The sequence below is a fragment of the Sinocyclocheilus rhinocerous genome, unplaced genomic scaffold (genome assembly GCF_001515625.1).
Source record: "Sinocyclocheilus rhinocerous isolate Xijiao unplaced genomic scaffold, SAMN03320098_v1.1 scaffold539, whole genome shotgun sequence".
Lineage (NCBI taxonomy): Eukaryota > Metazoa > Chordata > Actinopteri > Cypriniformes > Cyprinidae > Sinocyclocheilus > Sinocyclocheilus rhinocerous.
Genome location: NW_015653003.1, coordinates 985489 through 1006081, shown reverse-complemented (window position 1 = coordinate 1006081; position 20593 = coordinate 985489). Strand labels below are relative to the sequence as shown.

Here is a 20593-nt window from a genome sequence, read left to right as displayed (position 1 = left end):
TGTTTCTAAAAAAGTACGGTCTCTTGTTTAATATGATTGGTCGTGTTTGAAATTCTGCCTTGACAAACGCGCTGATTGGTCGATATAACACAAGGCGGTAAATTTTGGTTGTTGTGAATTTGCTGAAGCAGCGGTCCAGAGGCACTGGCAGAGAGAGCCATCTAAAAGATGAAAATCAAACGTTAAATTGGTAAGTAGAGAATAAAACGCATATATACACTTTTCTTAATTACGTTACAAGTTTTATTGTAATGTTATTTGAAAGGTATAATTGCAAATTTCAAGTAAACCTAAGTTGCTTCAGTCAAGTGTTCATCTTGAAACATTACTATAAAAAAGCTATTCTTATGTTTCATTTATAAAAATCATTTTATTATTTTTAAGAATTATATCAAGAGGCCTTTTACATAATAAAAAAAAAGTTTAGAAGATGTTTTTCAGCAAAGTTTTGATCTTGATCATTTTAAGGCCTTAGAAAGTCATGTATTAAATATTACATAGTAGGCTTTCCTATAGGGTTACGTTTACAAAAGTTGATTTATTTTTACTGCATCTCTCTGCTGTGTGACCACATTTAATCTCTGGAAAACAACGTTTAGTTGTGACTTCTACATTGCAACACATGATTCCAAATAGCCTAATAACTCAAGAGAAAAATATTCCATTAGTCAAATATTCAAAATAAAACAACAAGTGGGTTTATTAGCGCCATTTCCCCAAGAGTTTCATAATAAGTGTCCTCGAAAAACACGACGACTAGCCTTTTCCGTTCAGAAACGGGCCACCTGTGATAACAATGTGATAATTAAGGCCCTTCAACAGGGCGGCATCACGTGACTGAGCTTGATTTGCTACAGGTGTTCATCTTTCCTGGAGCCTCTGCAATGTAGATTCTGTTTGCATACAGTTGGTCTTTGTTAAAACTATCTGTAACGTTTGAAAAATAAGGATTTTTCAAATAGCCATGGGTCATTGGTGGAAATGCGCCATGATGTCCGGCATAAACAACCTTTCCATTCCGTCAACTGATGAATGTCACGGATCTACAGAGGACACTGGAGGCTCACCGCCCTGTTAAAATTGGGATTATATCGGTTTTGGGAGTGATGATAACTTTGGGAAACATTGCTGTGGTGATGGTCATAGCTTCAGCGGTATCGGGGTGGTCGAGAAACTCTCGGTACTTTCTTTTATCGTTAACGGGAGCGGACTCGGCGTTTGGGCTGCTTATCATGCCGCTCAATTTGTGCGTGAGTTTCATTAAAGAATATAGCGGGGGCCCGGACCCCTTCTGTCACGTCGTAGCATTTTTCAACGCAACTATATATTCCACCTGCATGTACACCCTTGCAACCATAAGCCTGGAACGATACATCGCAGTGTTTTACCCTCTGAAGTACTCCACCGTGCTGACCAGGAGAAGAGCGCTGCTTCTGATCGCGTTCGCGTGGGTTTTCCCTCCCGTTCTCCTCGTTCCCATCTCGTTCCCGGAGGGCATCATTGAAGTGCAGTTCTCCAGAGCCTCGCTCGTGTGCAACCCGCTGTACTCCAGCAATGTGTCTTACTCTCTGTCTCTGACGTGCTTCATCTTCTTCCCGTGCTCGGCCATCATGACCTTCTGTAACCTCAGACTGTGGATAGCCGCCAAGAGACAGAGGTTGAAGCTGAGAAGGCACAGCTGGGGTGGAGGATACAGGCCTAAAGTCGCCTTGCGTGTTCTAGTACCAGTCATGACCGTTTACTACACCTGCTGGACGCCCTGCATGGTCATCATGCTGTACAATGGTGAGATCATGATTAATAGCCTATCATTTGTATTCATTCTAGTGTTGTTCCGATCCCAGCTTTGTGTATGGAACACTAAAAGCAGATGTTTAGCAGAATATCCAAGCTGCCCTTTTTTTTAACGGAAGTAAAGTAGACTAGTGGACAGTGATCGAAAGTTGCAAAGCTCCTTTTCAATTTCCCCATATAGCTCCTATTATTGTTTTATTCACCCATATGACCAAATAAATAAAATCAGTCAAATATATTTCACAATATACAAAAAATGGCCAATATATACACTACTGTGCAAAAGTCTTAGGCCACTAGTATTTTCAACAACAACAACAAAAAATATGGGTTTAAGCCAGTTATTTCTGTCTTTTGCTTTAGGAATGTTTGGAAATGTAAACTGATATTTCCTGCTGACACACTAAAGCAAAAGATAAAAATAACTGACTTAAAACCTTTTTTTGTGTGTGAAAATACTAGAATTCTGCACATTAGTGTAAATATTTGCTAAAATGTTTAAATATATTTACTTAAATGTGTTCTACTAAAGTATATATTTTTGAAGATATATTTTAAATAATATAAATATCCATATATCAAGTCAAGAAAATTAAAAATGTAGTTATATTTCTTGCTCCTGAAATACAATTTGAAATATATTTTGGTATATGAAGGTTGAAAATGAATATTTTATATTTAAAAAAATATATTTAATTGAGCAAAACATTTTGGACGGTTTTTATGGAAATGCACAGTGTTGAGGAACTTGAAACAAATGAATACGCAAATAAATGATTGCCATTATTTTAAACATTTGACAGCCCCAATGTTTTGCATTGATGTATTTAGTCTTGTGGTTCGTGTATTTAGTTGCTCTGGTAATGCTTTAGGTCCCTAACTTTACAGTAAGGTTAACTAACAAGGAGCTATATAACTTTTTTTGTTGTTGTTAATTAGTTAATAAAAAATGCAGCTGTTTATAATATTTGATGTTAGCTTAGGTCCATTAAATAACATACAGGTCATTTAAATTGCTGATATTAAATATAGGAAATATTAAAATTAACGTTAATACATGCTTTAGAAGTATTTTTCATTGTTCGTTTATGATAGCTAATGTTAACAAGTGAAACCTTATTGTAAAGTGTTACCATTGCTCTTTTATTACTTTGTAAATTCACTGGAATGCGTATGATTCACATAGAGTGCATGTCTGTTACATCTAAATGTATAGCAGTGGTCTGTGGTTATGGTGCCTAGGCCTATGGCCGGTCTGTCACTGTCTAAAGTGGGAGGTATAATACTTTAATGTTAAACTTTCTAACAAGGGAAGGACGAAGAATGCAATGACCTCAGATAGCTTAGTGCAGCTGCTGTTTTCAGCAAACATGAAGAGATAATCACAGAGTTTTATGGGAGCTGAGATGAAAGACAAGACAAGGAGACTGAAGCCCTCCTACATGGTGTTTAAATTGCCCACTTTTATGGCACTTGTTTGTCCTTTTTGGAGCTTGACAGTCCTTGTTTACCATCTACTTTGGTTGTGTGGAAAAGAACAGCTTGAGCATTTTGCTAAATAATGTAATGTATGCAGAGTCAATTTTACTGGTAAAAGTCAATGTAGCCAAAAACATACTCAACCTTCCATATTTAATTGGACTGAAGTATTTAAAAATACTGTGGTCTGACACAGCCATGGACCTGGAACCTGTCACTTGAAATGGTTAAATATTTAAATTCAGCAGCTGATTTTACAGTTGATTAACATTTGAATAATATTTATGGACTTATCATCTGCCATGTTCATACTTATGACTGTAGTTGACTGGTGAGATATTTGTGAAGTGTTGTAGTTTAACTACCTTTTAAATAGAAATGTAATGTAGTTTAAAAAATGCATAATTTACCCCACATAATTCTTAGTCACAATGTAACAGAAGTAACACAAAAGAAGATATTTTGAAGAATGTTGGTGTCCAAACAGCTTCAGTTCCCATTGAGTTCCACTGTACATAGACAATACAAAGACAGAATGCAAGAATACAAGTCAAGGGAACTGAAACTCTTTGGTTAGCACCATTCTTCAAAATATCATCTTTTTTTGTTTGTGAACTATTCCTTTAATGATTGGAGAAATCCGGTGTACGTCACCAGAGAGAAGACTGTCATTTCACCGTAAAATATTTTGATTAAAATGTAAAAATGCAACGCATGCATGGATTAATTGTTCTCAATCATTAAGATGCCAAACCATTTAGAAAATAGGTAGAATTTCCATTTCATGCCAACTTTAAATATGGTAATGATGCACAATTACACCTCTGTAAGTTTGAAATGACATGAGATTGGGTAAATGATGAAATTGTCCACTTTAACCTTGAAGTCAGCTATTTCTAGGGTTGCAAAAAGGTGGAAAATTTCGGAAACATTCCAGAAATTTGGGAAACTTTCCAGGATTTTTTTTGGAATATTCCAGGGATTTTTGGAAAGTTTCCGGTAATTTACCGGAAATTTTCCACCCCTTTGCAACCCTAGTTATTTCTTACATAGGCTGTCTGGGTTAGATGTTACTTTGCAAATGCATGTCATTTATTTAGTAGGTATTACCATGATGCTAATATGTTAAAGAAAGAATAAGTCCTAAAGCATGCTTTCCTTGTTCACAGCGATTTCAGGCAGTGGTGTCCCCGAATGGATCGAGTTTATTGCTGTGTGGTTACCAACCTCCAATGGCTTCCTCAATTGTATCTTCTACTTCTGGATCAACCATAGCTTTAGAAGGAAATTCCATTTGGTTCTTCAGAAACTATGTCTAGGACTTTGTCCAGGTTCTGACAGTGATTCAAGCTGCGTCAACTCTGTAGAATCCTCCGTGGTTCCCGGATGGAACGGTAACAGCTCGCTCCATGAGCGCTTTTCTAGCTTGTCGTCCACCTGCACTCTGCTACCACTCATGCCACCTCAGACTAACGTGCGTCAACCAGAGCCGGCTTGAGATTCCTTTTAGTCTTGTGATCTGAAGTTTTAAAGCTCTGGTGAAGTTGAGTCATCATGAGTGCTACTGACATGTCATTAACCTGCTCGGACGGAGGTTATTCCACTAAATGTCTTTTTAATCGCAAGTTAGCATTCAGAAACACTCATATTTCCCTTGTTTAATAGCTATTTGTGCCTTTTTACTTCTTGATGGCACCTTCTCATATTCACTCATACTGTTTTTTTGGCCTAATTGAAGTCTGAAATGGTTTTGCGTTGTTGATTGCCATTTCAAGTTAAACACACGAGAGCCTTAGAAACATTTGCACACATTTCCTTATCTATTCATAAACCCAATATCAACCAGCTGTGGAAGTTTAACCTTTAAATCTCAGTTATGTAGTTTATGCAGAAGGGGAAGTAATTAGCCAGGTACATAATGTAAAGGTCAGATCAAATATGCCTTTTGGCTTTAACCTTTTCCGTTTCATGACATTTCCATTGCATCTCTGAAGCAAACATTAATTTTTATTTTCAACTAAGTAGGCTTTTTGGTCACTGTCAGACGTAGAGGAACATTGTACGACCAGCATTATCAAACTGTAAATAAACCATATGGGTGGGCTACGACGGACTGGCGCGAATGTTGGATTGAAGTTGTCATGCTAAGAGGCTGAAGCTTTGTGCAAATCAAATTTATGTAAATCTAGATTTTAAGCTTTAAGTTTTAGCTTAAGTACCTGTTACAAAAATAGTACATTTCAATGGGGTGAAAAAAAAAAAGTCCTGTGGTGGAGGGTGCATATAAAGCAAGCACATAAAGAGCTGTTAATGACCTGGGAGTATTATACAGCCATACATTATGATTGATTACAAAAGTTTTTGATGTGTAAATAATTTTTTATATGTGGTTTAAATGAAATGTTAAAACTTCAGTTTGTTGTAAAATAAAGCGTCAAAGCCTATTTACTATTTAAAGCATCACTGTTTGTTTTGGCTGTTTGGTTGACTTTAAAAGATTCAGGACTTGCTGAAGTCGTAAATCATCTTTTGGTAGACTAAGAATAAACCTGTTCCTTTGTGAAAACCCACACATGAGCAGTCAGACATGTAGCTTGACGTGAGGTTCTCTTTGACAGAGCAGGACTCCATTCTGCTCTGCTCGCATATGCTTCATGAAGATGACATTTGTAGTGGTTCATGTTGACAATAAACCTCGTGGGCTTGATACAGTATGTAAGGGATGTGCCGAAGTTTGCAGATGTTCCCACATCCCATATAAAGAAACTATATGCTGCATTTTTGTGGGCAGTTTACTTTTTACAGCTATGGGGGGCATTTATTTATGTTTAATGAGAGAGCTGGAGCTCATGCTGGGCAAATATGTGATAAATATAGCTCTCTGGAGTTTGTATAATGACTGTGAAACAATATATTTGCTTGTTTCCTGTGTAAACCTTGTTGGGGTTTTGATTCAAAGGGTCATAGTTACCATGCACAAGTTCAGGGGTTTCCAAACTGTGGTCTGGGACAATAGGGATTTGCAAAATGTGAAATATTTTAGGCCTTTAAAATGTTAATTTTTTCTTTACCTTTAGAAGCGATAGTTCACCCAAAATTAAAATTTGTCATTTACTCACTCTCAAGTTGTTCCAAACAGTTTAAGTTTTTTTTTCTTTTTCTTTTTTTTTTTTTAGCACAAAAGAAGATATTTTGAAGAATGTGGGTAAGTAAACAGTTGACAGTAGTCATAATATAGAAAAAAATACTGTGGAAGTCAATGGCTACCGGGAACTGTTTGGTTGCAACATTCTTCAAAATGTGTTTTTATGTTCAACAGAAGAAAGAAACTCATACAGGTTTGGAACAAGTGGAGGGTGAGCGAACCGACAATTTTCATTTTTGGGTGAACCATCCTTTTAATGAATTTGATATTGCTGTTTAATTTTTCATTCTTTCAAAATATGGAAATGATTACATTTTAATTATTTTATTGACAGCCATGTTTTGTATTTTTTTTATTTATATGAATTATGTATTTTTATTATTCTCGCCATATAGAGTCATCTTTAGACTGCTAACTTCACTTTATAAAATCCAAAATTCTCTCAAACATTATAAATGGACCTCATGCATGGGGAGAGAGAGAGAAAAAATATTATTTTTAAGGGTCCTTGGCATCATCATTTTGAAATTCCCTGGTCTTTTTTTTAAATCACGTTTGACCATATAAGCTCCATCTCACCTCCCAAAAAATTGCATACATACCCCCAAGGGCTATAGAAAACAGCCCTCATTAAGGCTGCAGCATATACAATAAACTTTCTTATTTGTGATGTGGGAACATCAGCTGTGAACCTCAGTGCTACCTCAGCAACTTCTGTAGTGCTGCAGGAGATCTGATCAATTCAGCTCTTCTCTCGCGCTTAGTAATGGAGAAAAATGAGGAGTATATAGTCTCACCTAACTACTATTATGATGGCCATATCAAATCAGCTTCCAGCATCCTTGTTTTGAGTTTAAGAGTTAAATCTGCATAGGTCAATAAAGACTGTTTTGCACCTTCTGATCTGTTCAGCTGCATAGAAAAGTATTGTTGAGTTTAACAAGACCATCACATGAGACTGATTAAACCAGCTTCTTAACAGCAAATCTTAATGCACAAGTATAGGAAGCTACTGTACAGCGACACCTTGGGGGGTTGTTGAAGTGCTGCTAATGTGAAACTGATTTTTAAAAACACCTCGTGTGGTTCAGCTGCTAGCTGGGCAGTGACTTTGTAGCTGTTTGTTGTCATGGTGATGAAATCACATGGAAGCCCTTATGCCATTTGGAGTTGCTGCAGAGCACCAAACAGACACTCAAATGCTGTCACCTTCTAATCAGCAAGAACAATGAAGGAGATGCTTGCTCATTTACTGTTGTGTTGAGAATTGATCAGATTCTACTATAAAATCTGTGTACACACACACAATAAATGCAATACACACATGCAATAAACCAGTAAATTGTTCTAAATAAGGTCAAGAACTTAAAGAGATAGTTCATCCACAAACATAATTTCTATCATTTACTCACCCTTATGTTGTTACAAACTTGTATGACTTGCTATCTTATATGGAACATTAAAGATGGAATGACATGAGTGAATTTTATGTGTGGCTATTGTTCAACCCAGGCACATTGGAAAAATTCTTTGTTGAGGGGTGCTGAAAGGTTAATGCTCTATTGTGTTTTAAAGCAACATACCACCTACACTAAACCCTCGAGATAACACAAACTTGAGATAAAAACGCATTTTATGACAGAACCATGTCATTTTAGCTTGCTTGTACAAGTCTTTGAGCTTTTATCACAAAATGTGTTTTACTGAACTCGTACCCGAGTGCTTCACATTACAAGTACAATGCTGTATCAGGTGGGCAACCGAGCAAGTTTACTTTGTCAGAAAAGCCGTACATATGGAGCTGGTTATGTGACGCAAACATCAAAATGTGTTTGTTTAGTATAGTGCAAGGAATTGAGTGAAAGTGAATCTATTAATTAATAATCTGCATTTGTAACAATAACTTGTGTGAAAGGAATAAAAGTTGTTGGTGTTTTTCTCCCACTAGTGTTCATTTCAGCCGGAAGCTGCAGTGAATTGTGGGCCCATGTATAGTTATGTTTTTGGAGTTTTGCAAAAATATAGAGTTACTGAACAGTCAAATAACACTTCATAACATAATCGCCGTGACAGCTCATCAAAATTCAGGATTATTTGAGATTTAGCCATGTGTAGTGACATCTGATAGCTTCATCTGTGCCAGCTGGACCTGCCAAAGCAGGATTCTAATTATACTGATTGTAATGAGAGCCTCTTTTTACATTCTCATCATTATATATCTCTTTAAAAACATGGCCATTGCTAGACCATGTTTAGGGAGACTTCAGCTGTCCCTTGTCTTTTATCTCAGCTCTCCTAAAAATCTGTGATTCTATGAATATTATTTCTTATCAGTGTTGGGGAAAGTTACTTTTAAAAGTAATCTGATTACGTAACTTGCGTTACTTGTAATGCGTTACCCCCAACACTGTTTCTTATTACCGGATACAGTGGTTGCAGCAACCATGCTTTTAGAAAATTTCACAATAAATACTCCCCTTTCCAGCCACAGACTAACTTAAAAATGATTTTTTTCTCTCCTTTTGATGGCAGATGCAACATACTGTATTTGCTTAGAGCAGCAAGTCTGCTTCTCTGTTCCCTGATCTCCAGTCTAGTGAGATCACAAAAAGTGCAACCAAATGCATAATTTGTTACAGATACATACCATTCTCACAACCACTTGAAATTTTAATAGATTTTATCTACAAAAGAATAATAATTGTACATAAATTGCACGTACAGCACCAACATATTTCATATCTGAAACTAGATATTAGATATCACCCCTATGTAAAAAAAAATAAAATAAAAAAAATGTGCAAACATAACCAACATTTAAAGGTGTACTCATTTTAAATTTAAATTAAATCTTTGTTTGATTATTGGCGATACAACAGTCATACTGACACCTAGTGGTGTGAATGTAATATCCCAAAAAGGTTTTCAGTTATTAAAGGGGTCATATTTGCCATACTATGGAAGTCAGTGTGGACCAGCAGCTGTTTGGTTACCCACATTCTTCAAAATATCTCCTTTTATGTTCAACAGAAGAACGAAATTCATACAGGTTTGGAACAACTTGAGTAAATGATGACAGGATTTTTATTTTGGCGTGAATTATCCCTTTAAAGACTGAAAAGATTTTAGGCTCTTAGCAACACCATTTAGCGTTGTTTTAACTTTTGTGTCACCTTCTACAGCTCGGCGAGATTTTCACAAGGTTTTTTATTCTTGAATCTCCCATCATTCAGCTATTCAGGTTTGTCAGATTCAATATTCCATCACAGCAGAACAAACGAAACCTTGATAGTCTAGAAAACTTGGATGCGTCTAACCACATGCAGCTCGCTGCTGCAAAAGATGTTTTAAGCTCTGGTGTATTAAAGACCGTGGGTGGATTTAATTATCAATGCTGTCACGCCTCTGCAGTGAGCTTTGACCTTGGGTGTTTTTGTCAGGCCTGTGTTCATATGATGTTCTCTGACCCGTCAGGCTGTGTAGACCATGATCCGTTGCTGTGGTGACATATCGAGTCTCCTGAAGTGTCATGCCACATTTCAGGATGAGTTTGTACAGCGTTCAATAAAACCTGTAAACCTCTCACATCTTATCTTTGCACACTCTACTGCCATTGACTTCAAGGCACAAATGGTGGTAAAAAGAGAGAGGATAAAGCAGGAAAAACCACATCCGATGGACATGATGTAGGGTGTAATGACTTGTCTAATTTGGATAAAGAAAGATGGGTTTTTAATATGAGATAGCACACTAATAAACATGAAACCTCATCTGCTGCATCATAACAGAATGGATTTTTATGCCCGAGTGTCTTGACAAAATTCATGAGGAGATTGTGATTCATCCTCAGAATTATCATAATGCATCACTCCATATGGCAAAGAGGGGACAGAAAGTGAAAATCACCATCTAATTTCCTGTGTAAACATTCCCAGCTGTTTAGTAGTGCTAATCTGAGACCCCAATCGCTCATTTCCTTGCCTGGACGGAAATAAACAGAGTCATTGATGACCAGGTCCACCCTTCGTCTGTGCTGCTGCTCTCCAGCTTGTCTCCATCATAGCTGTTTTTGTCTGCATGTAAAATTGTGCAAGTTATGCACGTACCATTAGGTTTCACTGTCAATTAGCACATGATCCGCCATCCTTCTGCCAGGGAAAGGCATGCAAATATTTACTGGATTGAAGGGAAATCTGTTGTGTGTTGTTGGAAATGATGCAATGACAAAGCACATAGAGGCAGATGCATTTGTGCTCACAATGTGTGTTTAGACTAATAAAAACAATGAAGTTTAGATAGCTGAATCAAACTTAGAAGAGAAAAGTGGGGTCTAAATGTCTGAAACCACATTTAAAATCTGAAACCACTTTGAAAATAAACAGAAACATTAAAAAAAAAAAAAAAAAAATCTTGTAGTTATGACAAAATGGTCACTAATTCAATAAGTCAGTGGTTCTCAATCAAGAAGCCGAGAGGGGGCCTTAGCACATTTCCAACAGGGCCACAGAATAAAATAAGACAAAACAGGATTTAAAATAGGCTAAACATGGCTAAAAATCAAGAAGTAAGCTGAAATCATATTTGTTTCTTTAACAACTGCCATTTGAAACCATGGAAATGAATGCTGTTTAAAAGTTTGGGATCAGTAAGATTTTTAATGTTTTTGAATGAAGTCTTTTGTCATTTATTTGATCAAAAATACATACAAAAAACAGTAATATTGCAAATGTTATTGTTGGAATATACAGTATGTTGGAACAGTTGTGCTGCTTAATTTTTTTGGAACCTGTGATTCTTTTTTTCAGGATTCTTTGATGAATAAAAAGTTAGACTATTCAAAATAGAAATCTTTTGTAACAAACAAAACTGTTCAAAAGTTTGGGGTCAGTATTTTTTTTTTGAAAAAAAATAAAATAAATAATTATAGCAAGGATGTGTTAAATTGATAAAAAGGGATAGTAAAGACTTATATTGTTAGAAAAGATTCCTATTTTGAATAAATGCTGTTCTTTTTAACATTTATGTTCATGAAAGAATCCTGAAAAATGTATAACAGGTTCCCAAAAAAGACTGAGCAGCAAAACTCTTTTGATTATTGATAATAAATCAGCATATTAAAATGATTTCTGAAATAAATTATATTTTAAAGTATATTAAAATAGCAAACCATTATTTTAAATTGTAATAATATTTTACAATATTACTGTTTCCCCCCTGTATTTTTGATAAAATAAATGCAACCTTGATGAGCATAAGAGTCTTCTTTAAAACACATTAAAAATCTTTCACAAGTAAATGTGTGACATTCTTGTTTCCGTTGAAGCTCAAGATGCTCATTGGATGATGCTCAAATCATGCTGGAGAACATGATCATCATTTAATATGATAATCATTTCACTTAAATTGTTGTTCTGATCATTTGTAATGAAAAAATGGTATAACATTCAATTAATTTTTCAGATCTGATTAGGTAAATCTATTATGTCTTAAACACTTGTCTGAGCAGACTGGGGGTGTACATGTCTGTCCCCATGCCAAATGAACAATGCATAATGTAAAAATGCATAATCTATATATGTGTATAATATATTATTGTCCAACTATTGTGGATCATTTCCTTAGTGCTACACACAGCCCCATCTAAATGCATCCACTGCCACCTTGTGGCCAGATTTAAAACTTTCAAAAGTGTAGACGTTACGCCAATGAGACACCACTAGAAAAGCATCCTATTGTATAAACCCAGTTATATCTGTTCTCATTTTATTTTATTATCTATAGTGAGCAAGAACTAGACAGTATTACAAAGCAACCAAAACGTCCCACCCTGAAAGAGCTTATCAATTTATTGCATTGTGTTTGGTTAGGACATGATGTAATTCCCTTTAATAAGTTTACATCATTCTTTGTTCAAGGTCCCAAGCATATCATTTATTGTAAACATGCACACACAATGAACTATTGTTCAAATATTGTATAAGGTGAGCAATGGTTATTTGACAAAAACACTTAGTAGCTGCATGCAAAGTTCTTAGTGTATTAGAAGGAAGTCTAATGAAAAGAATATACTTTCTTGCAACAACATGCAATAACACAGAGAACGTGAAATTACCCCATCGTGGCAACCCAAAACTTCACTCTTGCAGAGTCTGAGTGAGATAGCAATCAAATCCATATACTGAAGACAGACCTTACAAGTGTTCACACTGTGAAAAGAGTCATTGCTCCTGTATTTCTCTGAGAGGGAGAATGCACACTGGAGAAAAGCCATTACATTGCCCGGTTCAGAAACTATCCAACCTAAAGGAAGTCACAATGCACAAGCTCTCAAGTGCAGATTACAAGAGGAGAAAAAGCAGCCCAGTTTGTGTAAATAGGGTGAAATTTGATCTGATAAAACAAACTTGCAGTAGTGAAAACAGAGCAAAATAGTATCCACATCAAAGTTGTGATAGAAGGCGAGGAGTCCTGGCCGTGATGTTAGTAACCATTTCAGGTTGGTCCATTCTCACTCTAACTACCTCGGCTTTCCTAAAGGCCTGGAGGTTTTCTCAAGTGTTGCAAGGAATCGGATCCTCCCTTGAAAGCAGGTCTCCATAGACGAAAGAAATATATAAAATAAAAATTTATGATATATTATATATATATATATAACAAAACTTGGACAATGTTTTCAGAGTGAGAAGCATCATCAGCTTCAGATATGCTTCATCTCACTACTGTAGCTCCAATCACCTGCCACACAATTATAATAACAGCTGAGTGAACAAGTTAATATGGCATGACATACATTCACATAATCCCCATAGCTCAAAACAGTATCTAGCATTGGCAACATTTTGGAGGGCTGAGAAAATCATAAAAACTCAAAGGCTGAAAGTATAAAATATGTGAGTGGTCCATCGTGCACCATCATGACCCCAACAACCGTCACACTTTAACATAATCTAACCCAGAGATTTCCAAACCTGTTCTGGAAGCCCCCCCCACTGCACATTTTATGTCTCTCTCATCTAACACACCTGATTCAACTAGCTCATTAGTAGAGACTGCAAGACCTGAATTAGGTGTGTCTGATAAGTGAGACATATACCTAACCCAGTGGTTCCCAGCCACGATGAACTGATGATCTGAATCAGGTGTGAATTGAGACGTCCTTCAAGATGGCTGCGCTCGAGCGGTTTCCGGGTCATAGGATGCAGGAGGGATATTGAGAAGCACCCCTTGTCTAACCTACTGTGGCACAAGTAAGCGATTTGTTAACAGGGAGTAAGTTTACTGAAACTTAAAGATCAAAACATTCTTTATCTCAACTGTTTAGTCAATTAACAATTTTCAAATATGGCACCAAATCTTTTACTCAGTTTTCATAAAGACAGTCTACTTATACTTGCCTATATTAAACGTTAAATAGCCTATTATATGTTTGAAAACAGCTGATTTTTCTTATTAATGTAGCCTCATACTACAATCTGCAGATTTCAGTTTGCAAAAACGGGGAAAGTGCTCAGGCTCTGTGTTAATGAGCCATTTCACCGATGAGACCAATTATGAGTCCTCTGTTTTCCCTAAACAGATATCAGTTGAGCACACATGGCACTCCTCACTAGCTGATTAGATATGAGGAAGCGTTGCTCTCTACCTAGCACCAAATGAAAACTCTGCAAAAGTCATTAGCGAATTCATTCAGGGAAGGTTTTGTTATTTTTGGTTGGAGGGAAGAGACAAATGACAATCAGCGAATGAATACAGTATCTAAAAACCCCATACCTGCTTGCTTGTATCATAGCTACTTAATTCAGAACAACAATTAGAAAAAAAAAGAATAGCAGTGGTGTAAATTTATTTTGTCTTGCAAACCCGAAACCTTTAAAAAGCACATACAACTTTTTTTAATGCATACAGGAGTGTATATTAATAATAATAATAATAATAATAATAATTTAAGGATTGTATAATAATTAGTATTATTTTGGGGTATTAAAGCTACTTAAATATGCCTATTATTGAGACTTGAATATTTGCACTCAATTACATTTTAAAGATAAAAATAAAAAAAAGACTTAATTTCGCCTTCAAACTTAAAGTGCTATAAATGTAGTTCTTTGGGTGGGTGTGGTGTGTGTGTGTATGTATGTATGTATATATATATATATATGGCTATACACTTGTGTGGAACAGATCATTATGAAATAATGATAGACAATGAAGTCCATTAGCCTGCATTCATGCATCAGATGTAACTGTCCACATTGATTATTGTGAAGAGACATTATTGTGAAAAGTCACTACCACAGCAGGTATATAAATGTTTTAATCAGGGGTTTATATGGTTTTACCATCTATGGTTGTGTCCTAAAATCTTTTGTAATCAGGATATTGGATAAGGCATCCGTACTTTTTGTTTTTTGTTTCCCCCTCAAAACCTACCTAAAAGTTTGCCTTAACTTTTTGTATGTTTTTGGCAAGGTTATTTGATTTTTGAGATGGTAGATGATTTCTTTGCTTTTACTCCTCTAAACAGACACTTCTAACGCATCTGGTGATAAACGCAGCAATCCGATCACAAAATAATACACACACAAAAACAAAAAGGTATTTGGGACTTTTCAGTATTAAAGGGATATTAAGGGGGAAAAAATACTATGGAAGTCAATGGCAACCACCAACTAACTGTTTGATTACCAGCAATCTTCAAACTATCTTCTTTTATGTTCAACATAAGAAAGCAACTCATACAGGCTTGGAACGACATGAGGGTGAGTAAATGATGACAGAATTTTCATTTTTGGGTGAACTATCCCTTTAAGGACTTTTGGGGTTGTGTAACGTGAGACCAATGTGCGCCTAAAATGCATGTGACGTTTGGCGGTCCGTGATGATCGGTTCCTGATTCTGATTGGCTACTACTATATCCGTCACTGGCCGTGTGCCGAGTGAACTGAGCGCCGATTGGCTGGTTTGGTTCGAGCGAATGGATTGGGTCATTTCTCGTGACTGGTGGCAGTGTTGCCAAGTCCGCGGTTTTCCCGTGTAATTGAGCTACTTTAACACAGTGCCGGGGGTTGAAGCGACCCCAATAACGTGATATTGGGATAAAACCACTGGAATGCGAATTTTACCAGGTGACCCCCGCCAAAAAACTTTTATTTTACCCCCCCCCCCCCGAAATATGATTTTTAACGCATTCCGTTTTTCTACTCCAAACTAGCCCCAAAGCGATTGGGCTAGTTTTGAGGAGCGATTGGGCGGGTTTTTGTTGTGAAAACCTGGCAACCTTGACTGGTGGCGAAATGGTGTGCCGGCTCGGCGAGAACTGAATTGGACGGGTTAAAAGGTGTATTAAAAAACCGCTTCAAGCTAAACGATCACAGTTCAAACCTGCGCTCTGGTTTCCGCGTAATCTGCGTGATATGGGGGAAGAAACTGAGATCTCGGTGAAAAGAGAGAATCAGGACACGAAGGATGAAAATACGGACAGCGGTGTGAAATATTACACACGCGAAGAGGTTCAAGCCCATAACATGAGCAAAGACACATGGCTCATAATCCACGATAAAGTTTACGATATCACAAGATTCATGGAGGAGGTAAGAGGGTTGGAGTTTCATCGTGTCCTCCACATCACACCTGATACAACCACACAGCACTAATCCTGCACGATTTTACCTTTTGTTTATATATCTTAAATATGGACTATTATTTATTTTTAGTTGGAGTCTCTTTAGACTCGAGAAACAAGCTGCTGACAAGATCATCAAAGTTTCTGTGGCCCGATTAGTCTGTTAGCATACTAGATTCAGTGCAGTAAACAACACTGGAGGATTAAACTGGCTCTCTACGGAAATATTGTGTATCGAAACATGTAGGAAGGCATTGCATGGTTGGGTATTGGCCACATAGCTGCTCGGCTAGCCTAACTCAGTGTTTCCCAACCTTTTTTTAGTCGCGGCACCCTTTGGATTTTAATATTATAAAAAAAAATTTGTCCATCAATGGTGGCAATCAGTAGGCTAATGTCTAATGAAGAGACCGATTTATATGACAGATTTTATAGGCTTTTATACATATGTAAAAATTATTTAATTACCATTATAACTACCAGTCACTAATCAGGTGGCTACACAGCATTTGACCACTGGATTTACAAAAATCATTTACATTTTAAGAAGGGTTATTTCAACATTGCATCATCTATTGATGAACACAATTTTTATTTTATTTATCACTCAGTAGGTTATTTAACCATTTATTACTGTCTTTGGAAGGCTTTTTTCTTTCAAACACATTAAAATGCACTATTCACATTATTTCTTATTTACATGTAATGCACGGATTCCCAAACTTTTTTTCTTTCACCTTATATATTTATTTGAAGTACCTCCCCATTTACTGAAATGAATAATTCAGTAACACATTAGCAAATGTTCACAGTTCTGTGACGTTGATCACATGGCATGCAGGTAAACTAAATATTTTTTATTTTGTGTGTTATTTTGATTGTTGTTATTTAAAAATAATATTTTTATGATTAATTATTCGCTTTTCATTAAACTTACGAAACCCCTGCAGTTCCTTCACAAACCACAGTTTAGGAAACCTTTACGTAATGTAATGTTTAATGCACTTCATTATGTTATTAACAACAAATGTAATATATTTTCTTTGCATTTTTATATCAATATGGTACAATATTTATTAAGTCAATTGGATAAATGAGTTGGGTCAAAAGTAATCAAAAAGTATTCTGATTATATTACCTAAAATGTGTAATGTAATGAATTACGTAATCTACCCAGCTCTGCTCATTGTGCAACTAAACTGTAAAATGTTATATGAACAACCAGATACTAGCTTAAAGTACAACATAACAGTAACAGGTCTTTCGAGTTGGACTAGGTAATAATTTGTGACTCAGTAAGTGAATCTGATGTTTTAAGAAATGTTTAATTCAGGAAAAAGGAGACACCAAAAAGATTCACCAAAAGAGTATTTCAATACAATGTTCTGTTTGAACCGTTTATAGAACCAAAGATGGAATCGGTTCTGTATTGAGTGCAATAGCCGGATTCCCAAAGTTAAAATCCATTCATTTCCTCCATAGGAGACCATAAGTACAATAATTTATAACCCTTTAAAGACGGACCTACTGTGAGCTATGAGGTTGTTAATCGATATAAAAGCTTTTGCTGAAGCCATCAGTTCTCATTATTTCAACTTTTTATATTATTATATATAATTGCGTTTTAATATTCATGTTTGACAGTGGAGTTCATGGGGCCTGTACCATGATGGTGGCTGAACAAACTCAGGGTTATAGGATTAGTTTTGAGTTGACAAAACCAAACCAATCCAATCCGGCTTTGTTGGTGCCATGACCCTGATCATTACCTTTCTCCGTCAACAAAAGCATTGATCCTGAGTTTATGGAGCAGGTGCACATGACATCTGTAATGAACAGCCAATCACATGCCTTGAAACTGTGATTCACTTCTCACCAGAGAGCAATTCACTGCCAAAGATTAAATGATTTTTTTTTTTTTTTTTTAAATGAAGAATTTCAACACACAGCAAGTTGAAAAGAGTTGTCCATAAAAGAGGACAACTTAAAGAAAACATCTTGCCATACCAGTGCAAGTGACAGTTGTGAAGTTAGTTTATGTAGTTGAATATATATACAGACACTAAAAAAAAATCAATAGTCATATGTAGTCATTTTTAAAACTTTATCTATTAATTCTAAAGCTTATTTATATTGCATATTGACCACACACACACACACACACACACTAGGGTTGTGACGTTGAGGAAATTTTCCCACCGTTTAATCGTTCAGTTTTTAATTGTAATGTCTGTTCTTTTACTGAACTAAATGATTTTTATTACTATAAAAAAAATCTAAACGACGGTGGGGGTCGGTGCCGCGGGGGGCAAGTGAAGTAACCGGTGTTGCGGCTTAACACCGGTATCACCGTCAGCACCGTCTATCGCGGCAAGCCTAACACACACACACACACTTTATTTGTTTAAAAGTAAAGTTTAATAATAATAAACTAAAAATGTCTCGTGTCATGGATTAAGGGTATAATAATTATATAAATCATATCAAGTAATTATAATAAATAATCATCACTAAAAGCTAGACATTATCTTTAAAATGTTTTACTAAGTAGTTCCCTTTAATTTGGAGCAAGAGAAACTGGAGTGACTTTTGGCGTTTTTCCACTGCATGGTACAGCACGGTACGGCTCGGTACAGTTCACTTTTTGGGGGTTTTCCACTGGGTACAGTACCTGGTACTTTTTTTAGTACCACCTCGGTTGAGGTTCCAGATGTGTTACTTTGCTTGAAGCTGATTGGTCAGATTTCGGTTTGAGATCTCTAAACCAGAACATAACCTGCTATGGAGTAGGTTAGCCATGGAGCGTAAGTTACTATGGTGATGATAAACGCCACTAAAAACCAAACCACTTTCATGGCTCCTATAACCCAGTGTTGGTGCAAACTAACCTGAAACTTACCTTGCTAGCCAGAAAACCGGCATCATGGTATAGGCCTCTGGTGGAAAAACTACATTACCCATGATTCTGCAAACAAATCTCCACCATCAAAGAATCCCAACAAGCAAATTGCACGTTCTTGCTCGCTCCTGTGAAGCACTGTGAATGACGCGGGAATCTTTCTTACTATGCTATTTAAATATTTTAAAATATATGCTATGCATATTTTGCAGTAAACAAACTATATTCTCTCTATATGTATAATCACCGTCTTTAAATCACTATATTTTTCCATCACTGTTAAGTTCATTGTCATACACAATACTTCATGGGATTGTAGTTCTGTCCCTCTTTAAAGCTGTTAAGTACCCTATTTATGTTATTGTTTTCTAATCAATGGTTGTAATGTTCTGATCCACTTCCTGTACCACGCCGGCGGTACACTGCATGTTTTTAAGGGTTAACTTCGTGACATACGAAAAAAAAATTGAAGATACAACCAGCACAGCGGGTACAATCAGTGTTTTTGTCAGACTGCCAACAACGCTTCATGTTGTGATCCCATTGTGTTTTTACAAAAACCCGTTTTCCTTTTTCAGTGTGTTCAAAGTTGTATTACTCAATACCAGTAAGACTTACAGTGATTCTGAGGTTTGTTCGGTTAAGGAACAAACCTCAAAGTGTCACCTTTCAAAAGAGAGATTCAAGAACAGCATGCAATTTACTTTGGGTATGCCTTTTTTTTTTTTTTAGGCGTTTTAAATTTTACAGGAATACTAGGGGGTTAATGAAGATATTAGTTAATGAAGGAAAAAAAAAAAAAACACTCCAGGAACCAAAAGTGCAACAATACACTATAAGAACCGGTTCTTGGATTGTAACCCTTCTATTAACATGTTTTGTACAAAAGGCTTACACAGGAATCTTGATGTTAGTTGCCAGAGTGTCAAACTTTCTCACCGTTGTTTGTATCATAACCTTTGAATTGTAAAGAGAGATTAGAGGTTGAATATTGTGCAACAGATGTCATGTCACACAGTGCCGGTGTCCAAAAGGATATCATTTATAAACCTTTGTCTTCTTTTCTTTGACAGCATCCAGGAGGTGAAGAGGTTCTGCTGGAGCAAGCAGGTGCAGATGCAACGGAAAGCTTTGAGGATGTGGGTCATTCCACAGATGCCAGAGAGATGCTCCAGCAGTATTACATCGGCGAACTACATATGGTAGTGCTGCTTGCTTTTCTTATAGGTTTATTAGTTTAAAGATGTGTTTTGTATGGAAGCCTGTTTCCGCCACTGAATAAAACATTTAGAATAGGTAATTGCGACTTTTTATCTCACAATTCTGACTTTTTTTCTCAACTCGCAATTGCGAGTTATAAAGTCAGAATTGCGTGATATAAACTCGCAATTGCGAGTTAAAGTCGAATTTTGAGGGGGGGAAAAGACTATGTTCTCAGAATTGCGACTTTATGTCTCGCAATTGCGAGTTTATATCACGCAATTCTGACTTTATTTCTCAGAATTGCCCGTTTTTATCTCACAATTTATGACTTTTTAACTCGCAATTGCGAGTTTATACTACGCAATTCTGAGAAAAAAAGTCAGAATTGTGAGATAAAAAGTCGCAATTACCTCTTATTTTTTATTCAGTGGCGGAAACGGGCTTCCATAGT

General features: G+C 36.3%; 1 protein-coding gene and 1 pseudogene across 1 annotated transcript in view; both read left to right on the top strand.

Annotated features, from left to right (window-relative positions):
- Window positions 1–847: 847 nt before the first annotated feature.
- Window positions 848–6126, top strand: LOC107715466 (adenosine receptor A2b-like; annotated as a pseudogene).
- A 9575-nt stretch (window positions 6127–15701) lies between these two features.
- Window positions 15702–20593, top strand: part of cyb5b (cytochrome b5 type B) — a 7366-nt gene continuing 2474 nt past the window's right edge. The window contains exons 1-2 of the mRNA XM_016521613.1: window positions 15702–16008; window positions 20013–20141. Of these exons, the coding sequence (XP_016377099.1) occupies window positions 15832–16008; window positions 20013–20141 (306 nt within the window). The 5' untranslated portion in view covers window positions 15702–15831. The remainder of the gene's footprint in view (window positions 16009–20012; window positions 20142–20593) is intronic.